Genomic DNA, 19,975 nt, shown 5'->3' with positions numbered 1-19,975 from the left:
CAACGAACATGGACTGTTTATTATGTAATTACACAGAAGATCTCTCTAATTCATTCTGAGGGGGCGGGGCTTAGATGACGTCATAATATGATGACATAGCATTGTCAGGTATCACACCAGGATGAGTCAGGCAAAGTTTGGTGCAGCTCGGTCGAAATATATGGAATCTAGAAGCAAACGTATGGCATCGGCGTTACAGGTCACTTCGCCACGCCGCCACAGCCAGCTGCTTCATCGCAGCCGGTCAGGGCTTGAATCCACAACACACCAACATGTCTTCTGTCTCTGGACACAGTTTCATGTTGATTAGGTCAAAGGGGTAAGATAGCAACCGTTCATAGGAAAACATGACACTTCCTGTTCTCAGGGGGCGTGGCCTAAGCGATGTCATCATTTCACCACAGGGTATTTTAGGACACCTAATCATGATCAATTACTGAAAGTTTGGTCCCTCTATGTGTTTTTGTATAGGAAATATAAGAGTTTCGTGTTTCATGGCGAGTAGGTGAACTTTGACCCCTGGTAACCCCCCTTCAGCAAGCTCATACAGTCACCAATTTGATAACTTTAAATCAGACATGCCTTATGATCAGACTGACCGAGTTTGAAGCCGATCAATCGAAAACCCTAGGAGGAGTTCGATCAAATGCAAAGGCTGTAAACGTCAAAATCGAGGTCAAATGAACTTCAATCTAAAATGGCCGACTTCCTGTTGGGTTTAGAGCATGGCTCTAAGAGACTTTTTTGTACGTCCCGACAAGATACACATGTGTACCAAGTTTCGTAATTCTAGGTTTAAGCATGGCTTGGGGCTGTTCATTTAAAATACTCTAGGGGTCGCTATAGAAAAATTAGGCCACGCCCACCAAATTTCGCTATGGATTCCTGTTTGGGGATGGATAAGAATCCATCCTAGTGAGTTTGGAGCAGCTCACCCCGAAACTGTGGAATTCAGAGCCAAACGAAATTCGATGGCGTTCGCAACGCCGCCACGCCCACCTGCTTCATCGCAGCCGGTCGGGGTTGGAATCCAGAACACACCAACATGTCTTCTGTCTCTGGACACAGTTTCATGTTGATTAGGTCAAAGGGCTAAGATAGCGACCGTTCACAGTAAAACATTACACTTCCTGCTCTCAGGGGGCGTGGCCTACATAAAAAAAAAATTTCACTGTAGGGTATTTTAGGACACCCGATGACGATCAATCACTGAAAGTTTGGTCCCTCTATGTGTTTTTGTATAGGAAATATAAGAGGTTTTTGTTTCATGGCGTGTAGGTGAACTTTGACCCCTGCTAACCCCCCTTCAACATGCTCCAAAACTCACCAATTTGATAACTTTAAATCAGACATGCCTTATGATCAGACTGACCGAGTTTGAAGCCGATCAATCGAAATCCCTAGGAGGAGTTCGATCAAATACGAAGGCTGTAAACGTCAAACTCGAGGTAAAAAATGGACCTTCAATACAAAATGGCCGACTTCCTGTGATACTTGCACTATGACATTACTTGTAAATTCTGAGCGTCTTAGTGAGCTCTACAACTGTACCGAATTTCAAGTCTCTACGATGAAGTAAGTGAATAGCAATGGGTCTGTTGAAAATTGCTAGTTGCCGCCGTTGAGCAATTTTTTTTGCGATTTTTGCGGCGACCTTAAAATTCAAAATTTTTAAACCGCCTAGTCGCTTCCGCCAAGTTTGGTGAGTTTTTGAATATGATAAAGCCCCCAAAAAGGCGCACGAAGAGGGGGGCAGAATCGTAAGAAGAATTAAAGCTGCAAGCAGCCTCGGGCGGCCCTCGCAGCAAGCGCCGCTCCGGCCTATTGGCCACCGCGGGGGTTCCAGCCACCGCAGAAGGTCTCGCACGATTTCCAGAGCCGCAGCCAACTCCCGACCGCAGAAGCTCCGCCGCAGTTTTCAGCACCGCCGCCCGCTAGCCACCGCAGAAGCTGTCGCGCATTTTCCCCGCCCGTCCACCAGGCGACACGCGTGAATGCGTTCGGCAGCGCTCCCCGACGACTGTCAAAAAATGTGGCGCAGATCGGTCGATGCGTCGAGGAGATACAACCCATGTATTAACTTAGGGGGCGCAGTGGAGCCAAATTACATTTCAAACCCGTTGGGCTCTTTAGAGGTGAACAAAGGTCATACAGATCCAGTTTGGAGCCAATCGGATGATCTATGCCTGAATAAGAGCCAAACGTATGCATATGGCGAGGGACTGATATTCGCCATTTGGCCACGCCCACACGGTTCAGCCAGCAGCGAGCATTGACAGAGTTTATCATCCGAATCATCGTGATTAGGTCAAGAGAGCCATAAACAGAGCTTTCCAAGGAAAAAAATGGCACTTCCTGTTGTGAGGGGGCGGGGCTTAGATGACGTCATAATGTGATGACGTAGGATCGACGGGCATACCACCAGGATTACTCAGGCAAAGTTTGATGCAGCTCGGTCAAAATATGTGGAATGTAGAGGCAAACGTATACGAACGGCGTTGCCGCCATTGAAAACACTTGGGACTTTAAAGCAAGCGAGACCAACTTCCTATCTGTCATCCAACACAGAATCAACTTGATTAGGTCAAGAGAGCCATAAACAGAGCTTTCCAAGGAAAAAAACGGCACTTCCGGTTCCGAGGGGGCGGGGCTTAGATGACGTCATAATGTGATGACGTAGGATTGACGGGCAAGCCTCCAGGATCACTCAGGCCAAGTTTGATGCAGCTCGGTCAAAATATGTGGAATGTAGAGGCAAACGTATACGAACGGCGTTGCCGCCATTGAAAACTCTTGGCACTTTAAAGCAAGCGAGATCAACTTCCTATCTGTCATCCAACACAGAATCAACTTGATTAGGTCAAGAGAGCCATAAACAGAGCTTTCCAAGGAAAAAAACGGCACTTCCGGTTCCCAGGGGGCGGGGCTTAGATGACGTCATAATGTGATGACTTAGGATTGACGGGCAAGCCTCCAGGATCACTCAGGCCAAGTTTGATGCAGCTCGGTCGAAACATGTGGAATCTAGAAGCAAACGTATGGCATCGGCGTTACAGGTCACTTCGCCACGCCGCCACGCCCAGCTGCTATCTCAAAGCCGGTCGGGGTTGGAATCCTCAACACACCAACATGTCTTCTGTGTCTGGACACAGTTTCATGTTGATTAGGTCAAAGGGCTAAGAGAGCGACCGTTCACAGTAAAACATGACACTTCCTGTTCTCAGGGGGCGTGGCCTAAGTGATGTCATCATTTGACCATATGGTATTGTAAGCCACCTGATGTCGATCAATCACTGAAAGTTTGGTCCCTCTATGTGCTTTTGTATAGGAAATATAAGAGTTTCGTGTTTCATGGCGAGTAGGTGAACTTTGACCCCTGCTAACCCCCCTTCAACATGCTCCAAAACTCACCAATTTGATAACTTTAAATCAAACATGCCTTATGATCAGACTGACCAAGTTTGAAGTCGATCAATCGAAATCCCTAGGAGGAGTTCGATCAAATACGAAGGCTGTAAACGTCAAAATCGAGGTAAAAAATGGACGTTCAATACAAAATGGCCGACTTCCTGTGATAGTTGGCTTATAACATTAAATGTAAGTTCTGAGTCTTTTGGTGAGCTCTACATGTGTACCAAATTTCATGTCTCTACGATGAAGTACGTTCATACCATTGTGTCAACAGAAAATTGCTAGTTGCTGCCGTTCAGCAATTTTTTTTGCGATTTTTGCGACAACCTTAAAATTCAAAATTTTTAAATTTTCTAGTCGCCACCGCCAAGTTTGGTGAGTTTTTGAATATGATAAAGCCCCCAAAAAGGCTCCTCTTTAGGGGGGCAGAATCGTAATAATAATAAGAAACAGTACAGAAACAATAGGCCTTCGCAGCGCTTTGCTGCTCGGGCCTAATTAAAGCTGCAAGCAGCCTCGGGCGGCCCTCGCAGCAAGCGCCGCTCCGGCCTATTGGCCACCGCGGGGGTTCCGGCCACCGCAGAAGCTCTCGCTCGGTTTCCAGAGCCGCAGCCCGCTCCCCACCGCGGAAGCTCCGCCGCAGTTTCCAGCACCGCCGCACGCCAGCCGCCGCAGGAGCTGTCGCGCGTTTTCCCCGCCCGTCCACCGGGCGACACGCGTGAATGCGTTCGGCGGCGCTCCCCGACGACTGTCGAAAAATCTGGCGCAGATCGGTCGATGCGTCGAGGAGATACGGCCGATGTATCAACTTAGGGGGCGCAGTGGAGTCAAATTACATCTCAAATCCGTCGGGCTCTTTAGAGGTGAACAAAGGTCATACATATCCAGTTTGGCGCCAATCGGATGATCCATGCGTGAATAAGAGCCAAACGTATGCATATGGCGAGGGACTGATATTCGCCCTTTGGCCACGCCCACACGGTTCAGCCAGAAGCGAGCATTGACAGAGCTCATCATCTGAATTACCTTGATTAGGTCAAGAGAGCCATAAACGGAGCTTTCCAAGGAAAAAAAAGACACTTCCTGTTCTGAGGGGGCGGGGCTTAGATGACGTCATAATATGATGACACAGGGTCGTCAGGGATCCCACCAGGGTCACTCGTGCAAAGTTTGGTGCAGAAGCTATCGACCGTTCACAGTAAAATACAAGACTTCCTGTTGTCAGGGGGCGTGGCCTACGTGATGTCATCATTTAACCATTGGATATTATTGGACACAAGATAATGATCAATAACTGAAGGTTTGGTGTCTCTGTCAGTTTTTGTGTTAGAATTACAAATTATTTAATTTTTTCCTCTTTAATTCAACATTGAACTGTCATTCCGTAGGGCAATGCTGCCCTCTGGTGTCGAATTACTGAAATAATGAAACTATTTCAGTGGGCAGCAGAGGGCAGCATTGCCCTACAAACAACGAACATGGACTGTTTATTATGTAATTACACAGAAGATCTCTCTAATTCATTCTGAGGGGCGGGGCTTAGATGACGTCATAATATGATGACAAAGCATTGTCAGGCATCACACCAGGATGAGTCAGGCCAAGTTTGGTGCAGCTCGGTCGAAACATGTGGAATCTAGAAGCAAACGTATGGCATCGGCGTTACAGGTCACTTCGCCACGCCGCCACACCCAGCTGCTTCATCGCAGCCGGTCAGGGCTTGGATCCACAACACACCAACATGTCTTCTGTCTCTGGACACAGTTTCATGTTGATTAGGTCAAAGGGCTAAGATAGCGACCGTTCACAGTAAAACATGACACTTCCTGTTCTCAGGGGGCGTGGCCTAAGCGATGTCATAATTTCACCACAGGGTATTTTAGGACACCTATTGATGATCAATAACAGAAAGTTTGGTCCCTCTATGTGTTTTTATATAGGAAATATAAGAGTTTCGTGTTTCATGGCGAGTAGGTGAACTTTGACCCCTGGTAACCCCCCTTCAGCAAGCTCATACAGTCACCAATTTGATAACTTTAAATCAGACATGCCTTATGATCAGACTGACCGAGTTTGAAGCCGATCAATCGAAAACCCTAGGAGGAGTTCGATCAAATGCAAAGGCTGTAAACGTCAAAATCGAGGTCAAATGAACTTCAATCTAAAATGGCCGACTTCCTGTTGGGTTTAGAGCATGGCTCTAAGAGACTTTTTTGTACGTCCCGACAAGATACACATGTGTACCAAGTTTCGTAATTCTAGGTTTAAGCATGGCTTGGGGCTGTTCATTTAAAATACTCTAGGGGTCGCTATAGAAAAATTAGGCCACGCCCACCAAATATCGCTATGGATTCCTGTTCGGGGATGGATAAGGATCCATCCTAGTGAGTTTGGAGCAGCTCACCCCGAAACTGTGGAATTCAGAGCCAAACGAAATTCGATGGCGTTCGCAACGCCGCCACGCCCACCTGCTTCATCGCAGCCGGTCGGGGTTGGAATCCACAACACACCAACATGTCTTCTGTCTCTGGACACAGTTTCATGTTGATTAGGTCAAAGGGCTAAGATAGCGACCGTTCACAGTAAAACATTACACTTCCTGCTCTCAGGGGGCGTGGCCTACATAAAAAAAAAATTTCACTGCAGGGTATTTTAGGACACCTGATGTCGATCAATCACTGAAAGTTTGGTCCCTCTATGTGTTTTTGTATAGGAAATATAAGAGGTTTTTGTTTCATGGCGTGTAGGTGAACTTTGACCCCTGCTAACCCCCCTTCAACATGCTCCAAAACTCACCAATTTGATAACTTTAAATCAGACATGCCTTATGATCAGACTGACCGAGTTTGAAGCCGATCAATCGAAATCCCTAGGAGGAGTTCGATCAAATACGAAGGCTGTAAACGTCAAAATCGAGGTCCAAAATGGACCTTCAATACAAAATGGCCGACTTCCTGCGATACTTGCACTATGACATTACTTGTAAATTCTGAGCGTCTTAGTGAGCTCTACAACTGTACCGAATTTCAAGTCTCTACGATGAAGTAAGTGAATAGCAATGGGTCTTTTGAAAATTGCTAGTTGCCGCCGTTGAGCAATTTTTTTTGCGATTTTTGCGGCGACCTTAAAATTCAAAATTTTTAAACCGCCTAGTCGCTTCCGCCAAGTTTGGTGAGTTTTTGAATATGATAAAGCCCCCAAATGGGCCCACGAAATGGGTGGAAGAATAATAATAAAACAGTACAGATACAATAGGCCTTCGCAGCGCTTTGCTGCTCGGGCCTAATAATAAGAAACAGTACAGATACAATAGGCCTTCGCAGCGCTTTGCTGCTCGGGCCTAATAATAAACAGCACAGATACAATAGGCCTTCGCAGCGCTTTGCTGCTCGGGCCTAATAAACAGTACAGATACAATAGGCCTTCGCAGCGCTTTGCTGCTCGGGCCTAATAAACAGTACAGATACAATAGGCCTTCGCAGCGCTTTGCTGCTCGGGCCTAATAATAATAATAATAATAATAATAAACAGTACAGATACAATAGGCCTTCGCAGCGCTTTGCTGCTCGGGCCTAATTAGACGACATCTCTAACTGAACTCGTACCAGAGGTCGCTGAGCTCCGAGAGCAATGTTTTCTCCACTAAACTATATCGGCCGACAGATGTCCAATAATCCAACCTGTTACTGACTCTGATCTAACGGACACTTCGCGCTTTAAGAAGCAAACCTGGATTAACTGGTGACACTTTCAGAATCTCAGTTTGAATGAAGATTTGAACCCGTTTCTGATGTAAAAGTATATAAGACAATAGTTTTTTGTCTCTTATAGTTGAGTATTAGTCACTTGATGAAAAGAATATGAATGTTTAGTTAAATTATGAGAAAAAATATCAACAATAAAGGAGAAATGACATTGCCACATAGATCTGCGGTAGCCATGTCTTCTGTAAATGAACTAGGAAATAAATGATAGAATGATACAAAAACAGTATTTAAAAAGATTTCGCTATTGTTTTGTGGATATCTAATTGAAATATCATACAATATGAGGGAGATGTGAAAAACAACATAGCCAGTCGATCTTTTTAAACATTTTATTTTTAATCCCATGGCTTTTCAACATTTATGTGGCTTTCAGGGATTAATCTTTGCTTTGAGATCTGCTTATGGCATCTTGAGAGCTATTTCGATTTTCCTTTCAACCTCTGAAGCAACACATCAATCAGGACAAGTTCTGCGTAATTTACATGTTTTGGTGATTTTGCAGATTAATGTAAAAACAAAAAAGGCAACATAACGGTCCATGGTAGACCAATAAAAGTCTTTCTAATTAGTTATTCCCGAGATCTTGATGGTTGTCTTACGGAATTGGATAGCATTTTTGCAAAGATTTGTAGTTCTTTAAGATTGTCGTATTGTTTATTTCCCGGTTCGGTAAAGGGGTCCTAAAAAGCCACGCCCACAGAAACATCTGTGTCTCCCAGATTCCGTCACCAGTTAATTTAGCCACCAGTTAATCTATAACACCTGTTTCAGGTTTACCCGCTTTACGGTTCTTTATGTTTGTAAAGTAAAATTACTGACTGTGTGTGTCAGTATTGGCAAGAAGTGACAAATGTGGTTCCAAATACGAACAGCAGGACTCGCAGTGAAAAAAACTTAGCTTGACCTATTTTTATTTTTTAACGAAAAGTCTAATCCAGCCCGTAGAGTCACATTAGGGTTAGGATGGTGTAGATTAATTGAATTTGTAAGCAAAGTTTAATCTAAATTTACTTGTGTTTGTATCTTTAATGATTCCTTGTTTTCAAAATAAAATCTCCACCTGTCTGGTTAAAACCAAGGCCAGGTAACAGAACAGGTTTTCTAAGTGCTACCATCAATCCGTCCTACCTTGTGGTAATGCGCATGCGCATATGGATGCTACGACTATGGTAGCAGGCTCTTTAATATAAAGAATTACTTTAATATAAAGTAGCAGACATTACCTTAATACAAGCCACTATGAAAGTAGCAGGTTCTAATAATAATAATATTTTATTATTAACATCTAACGTCTGCTACTTTGAGCCTGCAACTCTAAGCAGGCTCTCAAAACAATTTTTCTGAAACAAAAACACAGAAGAACAAAAAGCTTTCGTTTTGGTTTGTATCAGGTAAGTAGAACAGAAGACGACGGTCCTGGAAAGGCTGGACTGCTGCTAGAAACAAATCCATCAACTACAGGCTCAACTCTCACTGAGAGAAAACAACTGCTGCTGCTCCAATTAAACCAGAATTCAAATATAAAAGCCTGCAAACAATGTTAAATAAATCTACACTATGCTCATCAAAGGAGAAAAATTGAAATGTGTTACTTTGAGCTGATGGGTGCAGTGACCTGCAGATTACTATACAAAACAACATTGACCAGCAGGATATATAATCAAGTCATTTTTGAGGAAACCATTCCTATGGAGGATGTGAAAGCTTTAATTTTCTTGTTTTTGTGGACTATTTAGTTACTTTGTATTTATTGAAATATTATCAGAGAATTAAGTGGAAATCTCTCTAAATGGTGTTTTGTGTTTCAGCTGTTTATTAACAATGAATGGCAGGAAGCTGTGAGTGGGAAAACCTTTCCTACGATCAATCCATCCACTGAAGAAATCATCTGCCAGGTTGCAGAGGCTGATAAGGTAAATGACAGGAAGAAGATGCACTTTGTGTGAGTTACAAGGTTTGCTTTTCATTTTTGTTCTCCTTTTTAATTAGATACTGCTAAAAATACAGAAAATATTAAGTGAGCTAGAATGAGCTTCCTCTGCAGGGTGACTGAACTCGGCCTCAGAGTTGGGATGAGGAGCTACAGCAGAGCTATAGTAGTAGCTCAGTAGTTATAGTTCAGGCTGGTGATCAGGATGCCCTGTTTGAAGGTTTTCCAAACATGTCCAACTGGAAGAGGACCCAGAACTTGCTGAACAAACCATCTATCCCAAAAGCCTCAGAACTGCCAAGGCAGCTGGATCTGTTGCCTTGGCAACTCGGTTTCAGATCAGGGGAAGTCCTTTAGATAAAGTCTTCTGGGGTTCTTGTAATCCTTCTGTGTTTCCTGGCAGAAAGCAGAAAATGTCTGTGATGGAGACCACGGGTTCCATCCCATGTTGATTATTGATATTATGTTGTTTTCAGTTCAAATGTGTTTGTATTAGTTCTTTGTTTAGTTATATTGTGACATTTAGTGAACATTCTTTGTGGGTGGGGAGACTGGCCATCTTTCCTGTTCGGAGAATGTGGAAAATGTCAGTTCGTTTTGATTTAGATTAGTTCAATTTGAGTTAATTGAGTATTTGCCTTTCTGGGTGTGTCTCAGCAAGGTGGATCAGAGAGGGAGACGAATGCTCCTGGAGCATACCAACTTCCATTAAGAGGGTGCTGGTGTAATGAAGATTTGGAGCTCCCAAATAAATCCACCTCAAAGACATTTGTTGCCTCACTTCCTTCTTTAAACGCAGAGCCTCCGCCGGTCAAAGTGACAATGTCACTGCACAAACAGTTTTTGTCTACTGTATTTTATTGTTAAACGGTACCTCAAGCCTTGTGGTAAAAATGAACTGCTTCTTCTTTTTCAGGCAGATGTAGATAAGGCAGTGAAGGCCGCACGTAACGCCTTTAGGCTGGGCTCACCTTGGCGCCGTATGGATGCATCTGATCGGGGCAGACTTCTTTACAAATTAGCCGACGCTATTGAAAGAGATTCTGCCTACCTCGCTGTGAGTTCATATTTAATGTTACAACAGAGTCAAACAGCTTTTGAACGAATGTCTGGTGACATTCTTACTTTTAATAGTCCAGTCCAGTAGATAACATGCTTACATTTCTTTTCATTAATTTAAATTTTGAATATGTATGAAATTGGCATAAGGGTCTACAGCAAGCAGGCTCAGTCTCATAGATTGAATTTGTTGTTCTGTTAGTATATAAATAATCTGATTTGCCATATTACAGTTTCTCTGGATGTAATCTGTTTTTGCTAAGACTAAAGTCATAAATCCTAAAATCACAATGCCAACACAGTGAAGCCATCATCAGATCAGTTAGCAGCCTCTCTATTTGTTTTTACCAAATTAGTTTTAATAAAATGTAGTCATGTGACTACTGGAAAATATGCTCTTTAAAATTTCTAATGAAGGTGTTTTAAGCAGAATGCAGTTTGGTGTTGAATTTTAATTGTTGGTAAATAGTTTAGATTTTTTTTTTCTCGCACTTGGACAAGATTTGGGTTCAATACTAAAATATCCACCGTTTGTATTTGAAAGTGGTTCCCCTTTCATTGTAAGAAAATGGGAGGACCATATTGAACAGTGAGTCAGTATGTTGTTCAGAAACTGACCTTGTTGCCAACCACTCTTGCACAAAATTCGAGACCAAACTTCAGCTTTAGGAGAGAACAAACACAGCTTTAATTAACATTTGCAAATGGAGAAAACATACAAAGCTCACATCTCAGTGAGAATTGGATGAGTTCTGACTTGGGGCTGAACGTCCCCTCATCACACATTACGTAGCCACACCCCTTGGCTCAAGTGTCAGACAAAAATCTATAAGTTACTTATCTGTAAGTTTCAGTTGAGCAGGGTTGCATACACATTCACAGCTCAACTCTGGCCATATTCTCCGTGTTTCTTGTGGATAAGACACCCTTTTAGGTTTGTCTAACGAAACATAGTAGATAACTTCTACTTTCTTTCTGTGTCCAAATAGGCGTTTCTCCAAAAAGTCTCTCTGCTGATGGCTAAACAGATACTAGTAACTGAACTTCTACAAACTAGGCTTATCACCTTAGCCATGTCTAACATTTCTAACCGCTCAACGCCATGTTCTTCACTTATTTGAGGAGGGTCAGAAGAGCATATGTCCTGCTGAGCTGCAACTGAGTGCAAACCTTTAATAAAAACATCATAAAGTGTACATTTAAAATTATTTAAACATTGTTAATACATTTTTTCTTTACACCAGTTAATTAAATTGTAATAAAGCTTTTAGATAGTGAGCTTCTACTCGACAAAAATCCACCTTTGTATTTGAAACTATGTTCTTGCCTCAGGAACTGGAGACCTTGGACAACGGGAAGCCGTATGTCATTTCCTATATGGCTGATTTACCCTTGGTTGTGAAATGTCTCAGGTAAGAATCCCCCAAACAATGTGTTGGTTTTTTATTTATTTATTTTTAAGACTGGTCATTTTAAAGCTGCTTTGGTGTCATTATAATTGTAACCATCAGAGCTTCTGCCTCACAGAGCAGCTTTCCCCATGCAGCTCCTTCAGACTAGTTAGTTGTGTAATAGAAAATTTCATTTTAACCTTACTTAACTTTATTTCTTTATTTCATTTTAACTTTACCCAAGTTTGGATTCATAGTGTTATGTATGTTTTATGTTTTTTTTTTTCATTGTTACTGTGTAAGTGTGAGAGACCTCGTCGGGTCCTTGTCTTGTCAGCGTCGAATGTGCGTTCAGTCCTTCGTCTGGTCCATTCAAATTACCAGTTGCTACCGGCGTTGAGCCCTGGCTTCTGCTCAGTTGTGCTGCCTGGTTGTGTGGATTTTCTGGACATTCTTTATTAAATTCATTATTCATCTTTACCTGGGTTTACAAGCGTCCACCTCACCATCACCAACACCGCACCATTTCGTGACAGCATGAGGACAAAACCTCATGAGATAAGTTCAGACTTTGGGTTTGTTTTGCTGTAACTATATAATCATGTGTTGTGTTGTTCAGGGCTCTTCTGCTGACTGTGTTCAGTGACATGGGTCTTTGAACACTTTTTTGCCTTTAAATAAAGAAACATAAACACAAAGATTGATCTTTCTCTAATTATTAAAACAGACTCTTATTCTTTGATAACAGAAATTTCCACAGCAGTCTCCTAGTGGAACTGTGTGTCTGCTGATCTCATACCAGCTACTTTTCAGTGCCAAACTAATAAAGTTGTTAGAGGGTTAATAGAGGAGCCATGTTGTGATGACTTCCTGAAGGCCAGGTTTCAGAAAGAGCAGGAACTTTTAAAAAGACACAGGCCCAAATTCAAGGTGTTAAATTACAAAGTAAATTTTTTTTATGTTAGAGTTGATGTATGCAGCATTTCTTTTAACAGCTGAAGCTAACATGGAGCCATTTTACAGGAAAATGCATAATACTGCTCCTTTAAGTCTTCTTTTCTTTGTAATAAGGATCTGTTTCCAAATCCACTTGTGATTTCACTGAGAAGGCAAAGTCGGGCACAGACGTGTGTTCCATGTAGGCCTTAGAGTTTTTTAGTCAAAAGTCTGGCAGACTGTGTCACAGAGCATGTAGACAGTCATCAAACAAAATCTCTGCTGAAGTTTGGACATGTCTGTTTGTGAAAAATCCATTTGGAACATCATTGTTCTGTGTAGTGTGTTCTATGAAGGATTTCATAGTACATAAGCTGAAAGCTGACATTTTGGGTCATTTTGAGTGTTTGTGCAAATTTGACTTCCACAGCTGACATCTGATTAAAACAAACAAACAAAAAAAAAACAACTGACAATCTGTGTTGCACCATATGGTAGATACTGCAATTTAGTATTTGCTGTGTTTAGGTACTATGCAGGTTGGGCAGACAAGTGGGAGGGGAAGACCATCCCTGTTGATGGAGATTACTTCACCTATACCAGACATGAACCTGTTGGAGTCTGTGGACAGCTAATACCTGTATGTATGTTTTATATAATTTATTTATGTGTATTTGAAACTAGGGATGCACCAATATGAAAAATTGGGCCAATATTAATGTTATGGCTAATCACCAATATTTGACAATATTATGTATATTTCACTATCCTTTTGACACTTTGAAAAATCAAGTGGAAAGAACACTACTTATGTTTGGCACTATGGCCTCTATTGAACATTAATCAAACAGGAAAAATGGTAGATAAAGAAGGGGCCTAAAATGGCCTAAGACCCAGATTCCTTTCTGTGGCAGCTACTTTGAGGACTGTAGCCTCTGTACGCGGTACACCTGTTCTAACAACCGAACGTTGTGGGTGTCTTTGGGCATGACATATTTGGAGGAAGAATGTTTCAATATCCTATAAATACCATGTCAAAAATTAAGTTTATATGATGGAGAAAGACGATGTGGGTTGTTTTACAGGAGATGGAACTGGAAAACTTCTTGTGACTGAAATAAAGATGAATGGAGAAATTTTCCAGGACATTCTTGATAAGACTCAGAAAAAAAACTTGTTCAAAACGCATGTCAAGAAAACTCTGCAATGGTTTCAGAGAAAAACTGTTAGAATGGCAGAGTAAAGCACCTGACTTGTAATCTAATGAAAAACTGAACTGAAGATCCCAGTACATAGAAAGAACCCTGAGAACTTTGAAGATGTTTGGCATGAAAGAGTCTTATCAAAATCACCCCTGAACAATGTACTTACTGTATGTGACCAGTTTCTTATTTTGGAGGTCCACTGAAATTGTCAATACCGAGTCTTTTCCAATTATATAACACATTTGTATTTTTAACCCATAACTAAATGAACTGTTGACAGAAATGTACTTGAAGGGTAAAATGTTGACATGTGAATTCTTCCTTTAGTATGCATCTGATACAACAATGTCCTATAGCATGTTTGTTTTTTCCTTCTGCCCTGTACCATCTTAACATCTTTCTGAAATAAACATCAAATCCTTTATTTTCCTCTTGCATACTAAAGAGATTCAGGTGGATAGTGGGTGATTTTAATTGAGTCATTTTCCAGTTGAGATGACATTTTGTTTCATTGAGCTGTAAAGGTACCAATAAGAATGTCAGCAAGGTAATTTGGTGCTGTCTGCAAAGACTCTTATGACTGCAGCATTGAGTTAGCAGCAGTGAAGTTCTGGCATGAGACAAAAGGTAACAATACTGTAATGAACTCTGTATTTTTCTTCTTTGCTGCAGTGGAACTTCCCTCTGGTGATGCAGGCCTGGAAACTTGGGCCAGCCTTAGCAACTGGTAATACTGTCGTGATGAAAGTAGCTGAGCAAACACCACTCACAGCACTCTATGTGGCCAGTCTCATTAAAGAGGTATTCCAATTTTTATTGTTTTACAGTCACCTCTGCCTGAACACAACCTAAAGACTAAGGCTGCACAACATTGTGAATGGTGTCATCGCAATATTAATATCATGAAGGACTGTTTGGAGTGCAATATTTGTTGGCCAATATATTCCAAGAGTTTTAAACTTGCATTTTCAATACTAATGTAATATTTAGTCAGTTAGACAGAGTCTTACACCATGTAGAAATGATATTGCCCAAAATGCTAAACGTTACTGAGTTTAGGACGCACAAATTAGGAGAGGAAAGAACATGGGAACGTGGCACCTCATGTAGACCTACTAAAGACTAAGACTTTTTTTCTCTCTTCTGTGCTAAAAATAAAAATGCAAGTGGTTATTTGAATTTGTGTTCAGGTTGGATTTCCTGAAGGCGTGGTCAATATCTTGCCTGGAATGGGACCAACAGCTGGTGCAGCCATTGCCAACCACATGGATGTTGACAAGGTGGCCTTTACTGGGTCCACAGAGGTACATCTGTCAGAAGGTTCTGTTCACATCTGGATTTAAGGAAAGTCCGGTCCTATCCTCAGGTGCACAGCTTTAGGTAGAATAGTTCACATCTGGCAGCTGACTTGAACTACTCTGTTACAGACAGACTTTCCTCAATGAGGAGACCTCCACATAATGGCTGCTGCTTCTGCATGGGCTAAATCTTAATTTACTCTCCATGCATGCCTTGCTTCTGTATTTGAACTTTTTTTTTTAGATTATTTTGTTTCTTCTACTTAAGCTTGGCCATAGAATTACAATAAAGGCCTGCACTGTGACACCCTAGAACCGAACAGTTTGACTTGGCTACTTGCAACTTATGTATAGCTGAAGTTGGACTATAAAATCACTTTAAAGGAAAAACATGGCAGATTCACAAAACTGATTAGCTGGAAGTCAATGACCTTGTTTAGCAATTCCATAGCAAATGTGGTGACATCATAGACAAAACATAATAGATGGCAAATGAATTTTTCATGATATATCCCCTTTAAAAGCTCTATAAATCACCTCCTCAACATTGAAAGCATGAATTGATCCAACAAGTTCCAGTGTGTGTTTAAATAAATCCGTATGCTGTGTAAGTGTTGTCTTTATTTGGATAAGAGATTTCACCCTAAACTAGTCACAGCTGGTCCTAATGGCCAAAGATGAAATGACTCGGGTCAATGGGTGGAGTTCTATTCGACTTTCACTTTCTACAAAATCCCAGTGAATGGGTCATAGGTGAGTTGTACTTTCATATTTTCAGCATGTATTTGAACACACACATGGACATCCATGCAGAGGCAGAGTGGTGAGTAGGCTACCCTAAAACAGGGTGCTGTCATTCTTGAATTCATTTGGGAAACTGAGAATATTATTACCACCAACTTTCAGTAAAGGTATTTGAGGTTAGTCTTATTCTGCCTCCTAATAAGAATCAACTTGAATCAGTTTCTGTAGGAAGGTTTTGTACCTATCAGCTAAGATTTATTTCGGTGTAGGGTAAAGGAGAAGGGTTTAATGGGTTCACATGTTGCAGGTAATTTTTTTCTTTCATTTAATGAAATCAGTTTAATCTTAAAACAGATTTTTCTGTCAGGTGGGTCATCTGATCCAACAGGCAGCAGGCAACAGTAACCTGAAGAAAGTCACATTAGAACTGGGAGGAAAGAGTCCAAATATCATTCTGTCTGATGCCAACTGTATGTATCCTTTTTACTCTGTGTTGTACTTAAGTTGTTAGTGTGTTGACACAATTATCTTTTTAAACCATTCTGTGCTAAATTCAAATATATTCACCGTTTACTTTTTTGCATAATATTTTTTTCTGACGGCCTGTTATAACATTAAAGTTGCTGCCTAATCTTTTTGAATGATTTTTTAGTGGAAAATGCTGTGGAGCAGTCCCACATTGGCCTGTTTTTCAATCAAGGCCAGTGTTGCTGTGCTGGCTCTCGAGTTTTCGTCCAATCAGATGTCTACGATGAGTTTGTGGAGCGCAGTGTGGCACGTGCTGAAAGAAGAGTGGTGGGAGACCCGTTTGACTTCAAGACTGAGCAGGGCCCTCAGGTAACAAACTCTCACAATTCAATTCAGTTTATTTATGTGGCCACATTTCACAACAAATGTCGTCTCTATAGCACTTTAGTAAGTCATTTCAGTTCAGTCACACATCAGCTGAATAACATTAAGTAACTGAGCTTAATGTTACTCAGTGCATTAAGCTCAGTTTATATTCAAATTGGTTTAAACAGTTTGTGTCTGAGGAAACACAGCAGATTGCATCAAGTCATTGACTTGCAGAATATCAATGCTGCTAAATTTCCTTTGATTTAATGGTTTCAGCATAGATAAGTTAAAAGATTTTAAATTGTTTAAAATTTAAGATTTTAAGGAGCTGGCAAATTTATTTTGTAAAAGTTCAAAGAATAATCTTCATATTTAGATTTTTTTTTTAGTTACCATAGCTAAAATCTGATGCTTTGAGTTTAATCTTTGAGTTTGGGCTCTGTTTGTTCACAAATATATTTCAGTAAACCACAATTATCACTGATTGCTTTTTAGGTTGGCCAATTAAACTGCTCCCCCTCTCCTAAATTTCACTGAATTCATTTTGAAATGCTGATGAGGTGCTGATGATCATAGCAACAAGAGGGACCCCCAAGCCAAATTCTGCTCAAGGCCTCATTCAGCTGTGGACCGGCCCTGTATGATGAGTTAAATCCGCTGCAGAGATGCTCAACAAATGGGAGATTTAATTCAATGCCGCTAATGTGGCTTTAGTAGCTCTTCCATTTTTTTGTCTATTGAGTTTTTAATAATCGCCACAGAAACTGTTCTGGTTGCTCAAGTTTGTGGGACGAGTTTTTCAGAGCTCCGCGGTATCAACAGAGTCTGACTTAAGTAGACAAAGCATTTGATATGGTTTGATGCATCATGTCACCGGGAAAAAATAAAATAAAACCAGAGTGATGCAAGCGCGAAAGCTCCTCCACGGGCTGAACTGTTCGTGATGAGGTTGATGTAAGTATTGATACAGGTCATCATGTGTCCAGTTAAAGAGAAAGGAGGCGTGCACCAAGGTATACTTCAGACAGCAACGATGTGTGGTCTGCGCCCCCGGCTTTGTGGCCGTTTACTAAACCCATCTGTCATTAAACCCAACCTTAATGAGTCGTCAGACAGCCACCGGAGTCTGGACGTAAAGACAGTTGAGCGCACAGAAGTTCAGAAACAAAACAGCAGCGATACAGATACAGGAAAGACCTATTAAATTTGATTAGTCTTCAAACTGCAATAAATTGGAGCTGACAGTAAGAGTTGACGCATACCTGCCATTCCACGCAGACGTACAAGCAAGTCACAGGAGGAGGAGGAGAGCAGTGCAGTGGCGTTCACCCTGCTATGATCACGCTATTGGTGTGTTCACACCAAACGCGTTACGCACGTCAAAAACGCGCCCAATGCTTCAAGTTCGACGCATGTGCACTTTGAATGCAGACACTTGACACTTTGCCTAACCCTAACCCTACACCTAGCGTTTCACGGGTCTGGTTTACGTTCAGAGTCTATGTGGAGGCGCGTCAGATGCGTTAAAATGGCTCCAGCCGTCGTTTTCCACTGCCGGTGTTCTAACAACTGTTTGTCACGCTTCAAGTCGCGCCGCGGCGGGCCCTCGACATCTCCACTAGACTGTGAAAGTAAACCAGACCCGCCTGACGCTCAAAACGCGTTTAGTGTTTCCACCTTTTGGTCGAGCCATGTCGTGGGAGCAGCAGCTTACCACGCCCACTTTATCCCATATATAAATCTATATTTCTATGCTACTAACTTTTTCCTGACCTTGTTATCTAGCTGTCTAGTGTTAACAATTAGTAGCAAAGCACTGCATCCTTTTTTTTTTCCTAATAAATATATCAGCTAAAACTAAAAGTAGTCGTTGTCAACCTCCAATGGAAATGGGGGCGGGGTCTTTCGCGCTTGATGTCACGCTGCAAGGGGTCCAATCAAAACACCAAATCAAGTTGATGCAGGTTGGGATGATCACGGCTGCCAGAATAATCTCCAGACTGGAAATCTACATCTGTTACAAATGTTTAGAGCTGGTTGGAATTAATGTTCATGTGTCATTTGAACAAATGCTGGCCAAGCTAAATAACGAGATACAAAAACTTAAAGAAATCCTGGAACTGTTTTCTCTCCTGCAACACTGGAACAACTACATTTCTTTAATGAACTGTTGTTTTGGAAAACACTGACAAATGACTACTTTTGTTTAATTTGGTTGTTGTTTCTGCCATCAAGGATATTTGCATATGTAAATCTTCTGTGAAACTTTTATATTATTTATTTGATATACAGTGACTTGGTTGTTTGTTTGTTTTGTTTTGAGGGGTTGTGGGAGGGGTTATGTATGTGCTTTGAAATGATTAACTTTAATAACAGAAAAATAAGTTATTTATTGAAATAAATAACTTTAATAACAGGATGATAGGGAAATGTTGTCTCTTGAATTAGACCTTGTGCTAGGGGCGCCGTATAGGGGGGAAAAGTTATGACAATTCTAAGGGCCCCTGACCAACAGGGTGCCTGCCACATTCTTTTTTGTTCATAGAAATTACAAAATAATGGGGCCCTGTCAATTACAAAATTAATCATATTGTATTTTCTAAGATTGTTTTTAGCAGTAAAAAATAAATGTTCCCCCTCCCTGACCAAAAAGCACACATTTGCCCTGAACCCCCCTGGATCTGCAGGGAATGGTTTGTTCCTGCTTGGAGCGCTTGAGGTGACGTGTTCAGCAGCAGACAGTGGAAGACAGAAACGACTGTGGCTGTTACTATGCTAAGAAAAATAATAAAGTTAGGTTTTAAAAAAATAGAGAGACAGAGAGAGAAAAAGGTAAAAGTGTCAATTTGTAACCTAGTTTTTTTCCAAGAGAAGTGGGGAGACTGAGATTATCAACCATTTAGCGTAGTTAGCTTAGCTACAGGCTATTGCTTGCCTCCATTTCACTAACATTTAATGAATTAAGGAAAAAAATTAGCAACATATTCATATATTTAACGTGTCCCTGTAGCTTTTACCACTTAACAACAGATGAGTCAGTCAGCAGCAGCTCTAACCCCCGTCCCTCCTGACCCGTTCTCTCCTAAGTGAAATTAACGCTGCAGTATGTAACTTAAAAAAATATATATTTTTACCTATTTGTTAAAACTGTCATTGTGTTTTGACAGTATGTCATGAGAGATAATCTGTGAAAATCTATTTCCTCTGCTTTCTCCCAGTGCTATCTAGAAACAACTAATCAGAGACAGGAGGCGGGTTTTATCGATGTCAATCACAATCTCATGTGGTGCTGCTCATCCCTATGCTGTAGCTAGCGCAGCCTGTTGTGAATGCTCAGTCTAGTTAGCATAGCTACCAATGACGGCAGATAAAAACTTTTCCTGTAATGATAAGTTGT

At 41.4% G+C, this 19,975-nt stretch overlaps 1 protein-coding gene across 2 annotated transcripts in view; it reads left to right on the top strand.

Annotated features, from left to right (window-relative positions):
- The window catches only part of aldh2 (aldehyde dehydrogenase 2 family (mitochondrial)), an 87,871-nt gene that overhangs the window by 56,183 nt on the left and 11,713 nt on the right, over nt 1–19,975 (top strand). For both annotated transcript variants that reach the window (XR_002752526.1, XM_023330572.1), the window contains exons 2-9: nt 8,987–9,091; nt 10,025–10,165; nt 11,500–11,579; nt 13,023–13,134; nt 14,372–14,500; nt 14,890–15,003; nt 16,109–16,211; nt 16,394–16,578. Coding sequence is in view for 1 of the 2 variants with exons in the window: in XM_023330572.1 (XP_023186340.1) it covers nt 8,987–9,091; nt 10,025–10,165; nt 11,500–11,579; nt 13,023–13,134; nt 14,372–14,500; nt 14,890–15,003; nt 16,109–16,211; nt 16,394–16,578 (969 nt within the window). In the remaining variant the exon portion in view is untranslated. The remainder of the gene's footprint in view (nt 1–8,986; nt 9,092–10,024; nt 10,166–11,499; nt 11,580–13,022; nt 13,135–14,371; nt 14,501–14,889; nt 15,004–16,108; nt 16,212–16,393; nt 16,579–19,975) is intronic.

The sequence above is a fragment of the Xiphophorus maculatus genome, chromosome 3 (genome assembly GCF_002775205.1).
Source record: "Xiphophorus maculatus strain JP 163 A chromosome 3, X_maculatus-5.0-male, whole genome shotgun sequence".
NCBI classification, from domain to species: domain Eukaryota; kingdom Metazoa; phylum Chordata; class Actinopteri; order Cyprinodontiformes; family Poeciliidae; genus Xiphophorus; species Xiphophorus maculatus.
Note: the sequence above shows the minus strand (reverse complement) of the source record. Positions and strands in the feature narration are given on the sequence as shown.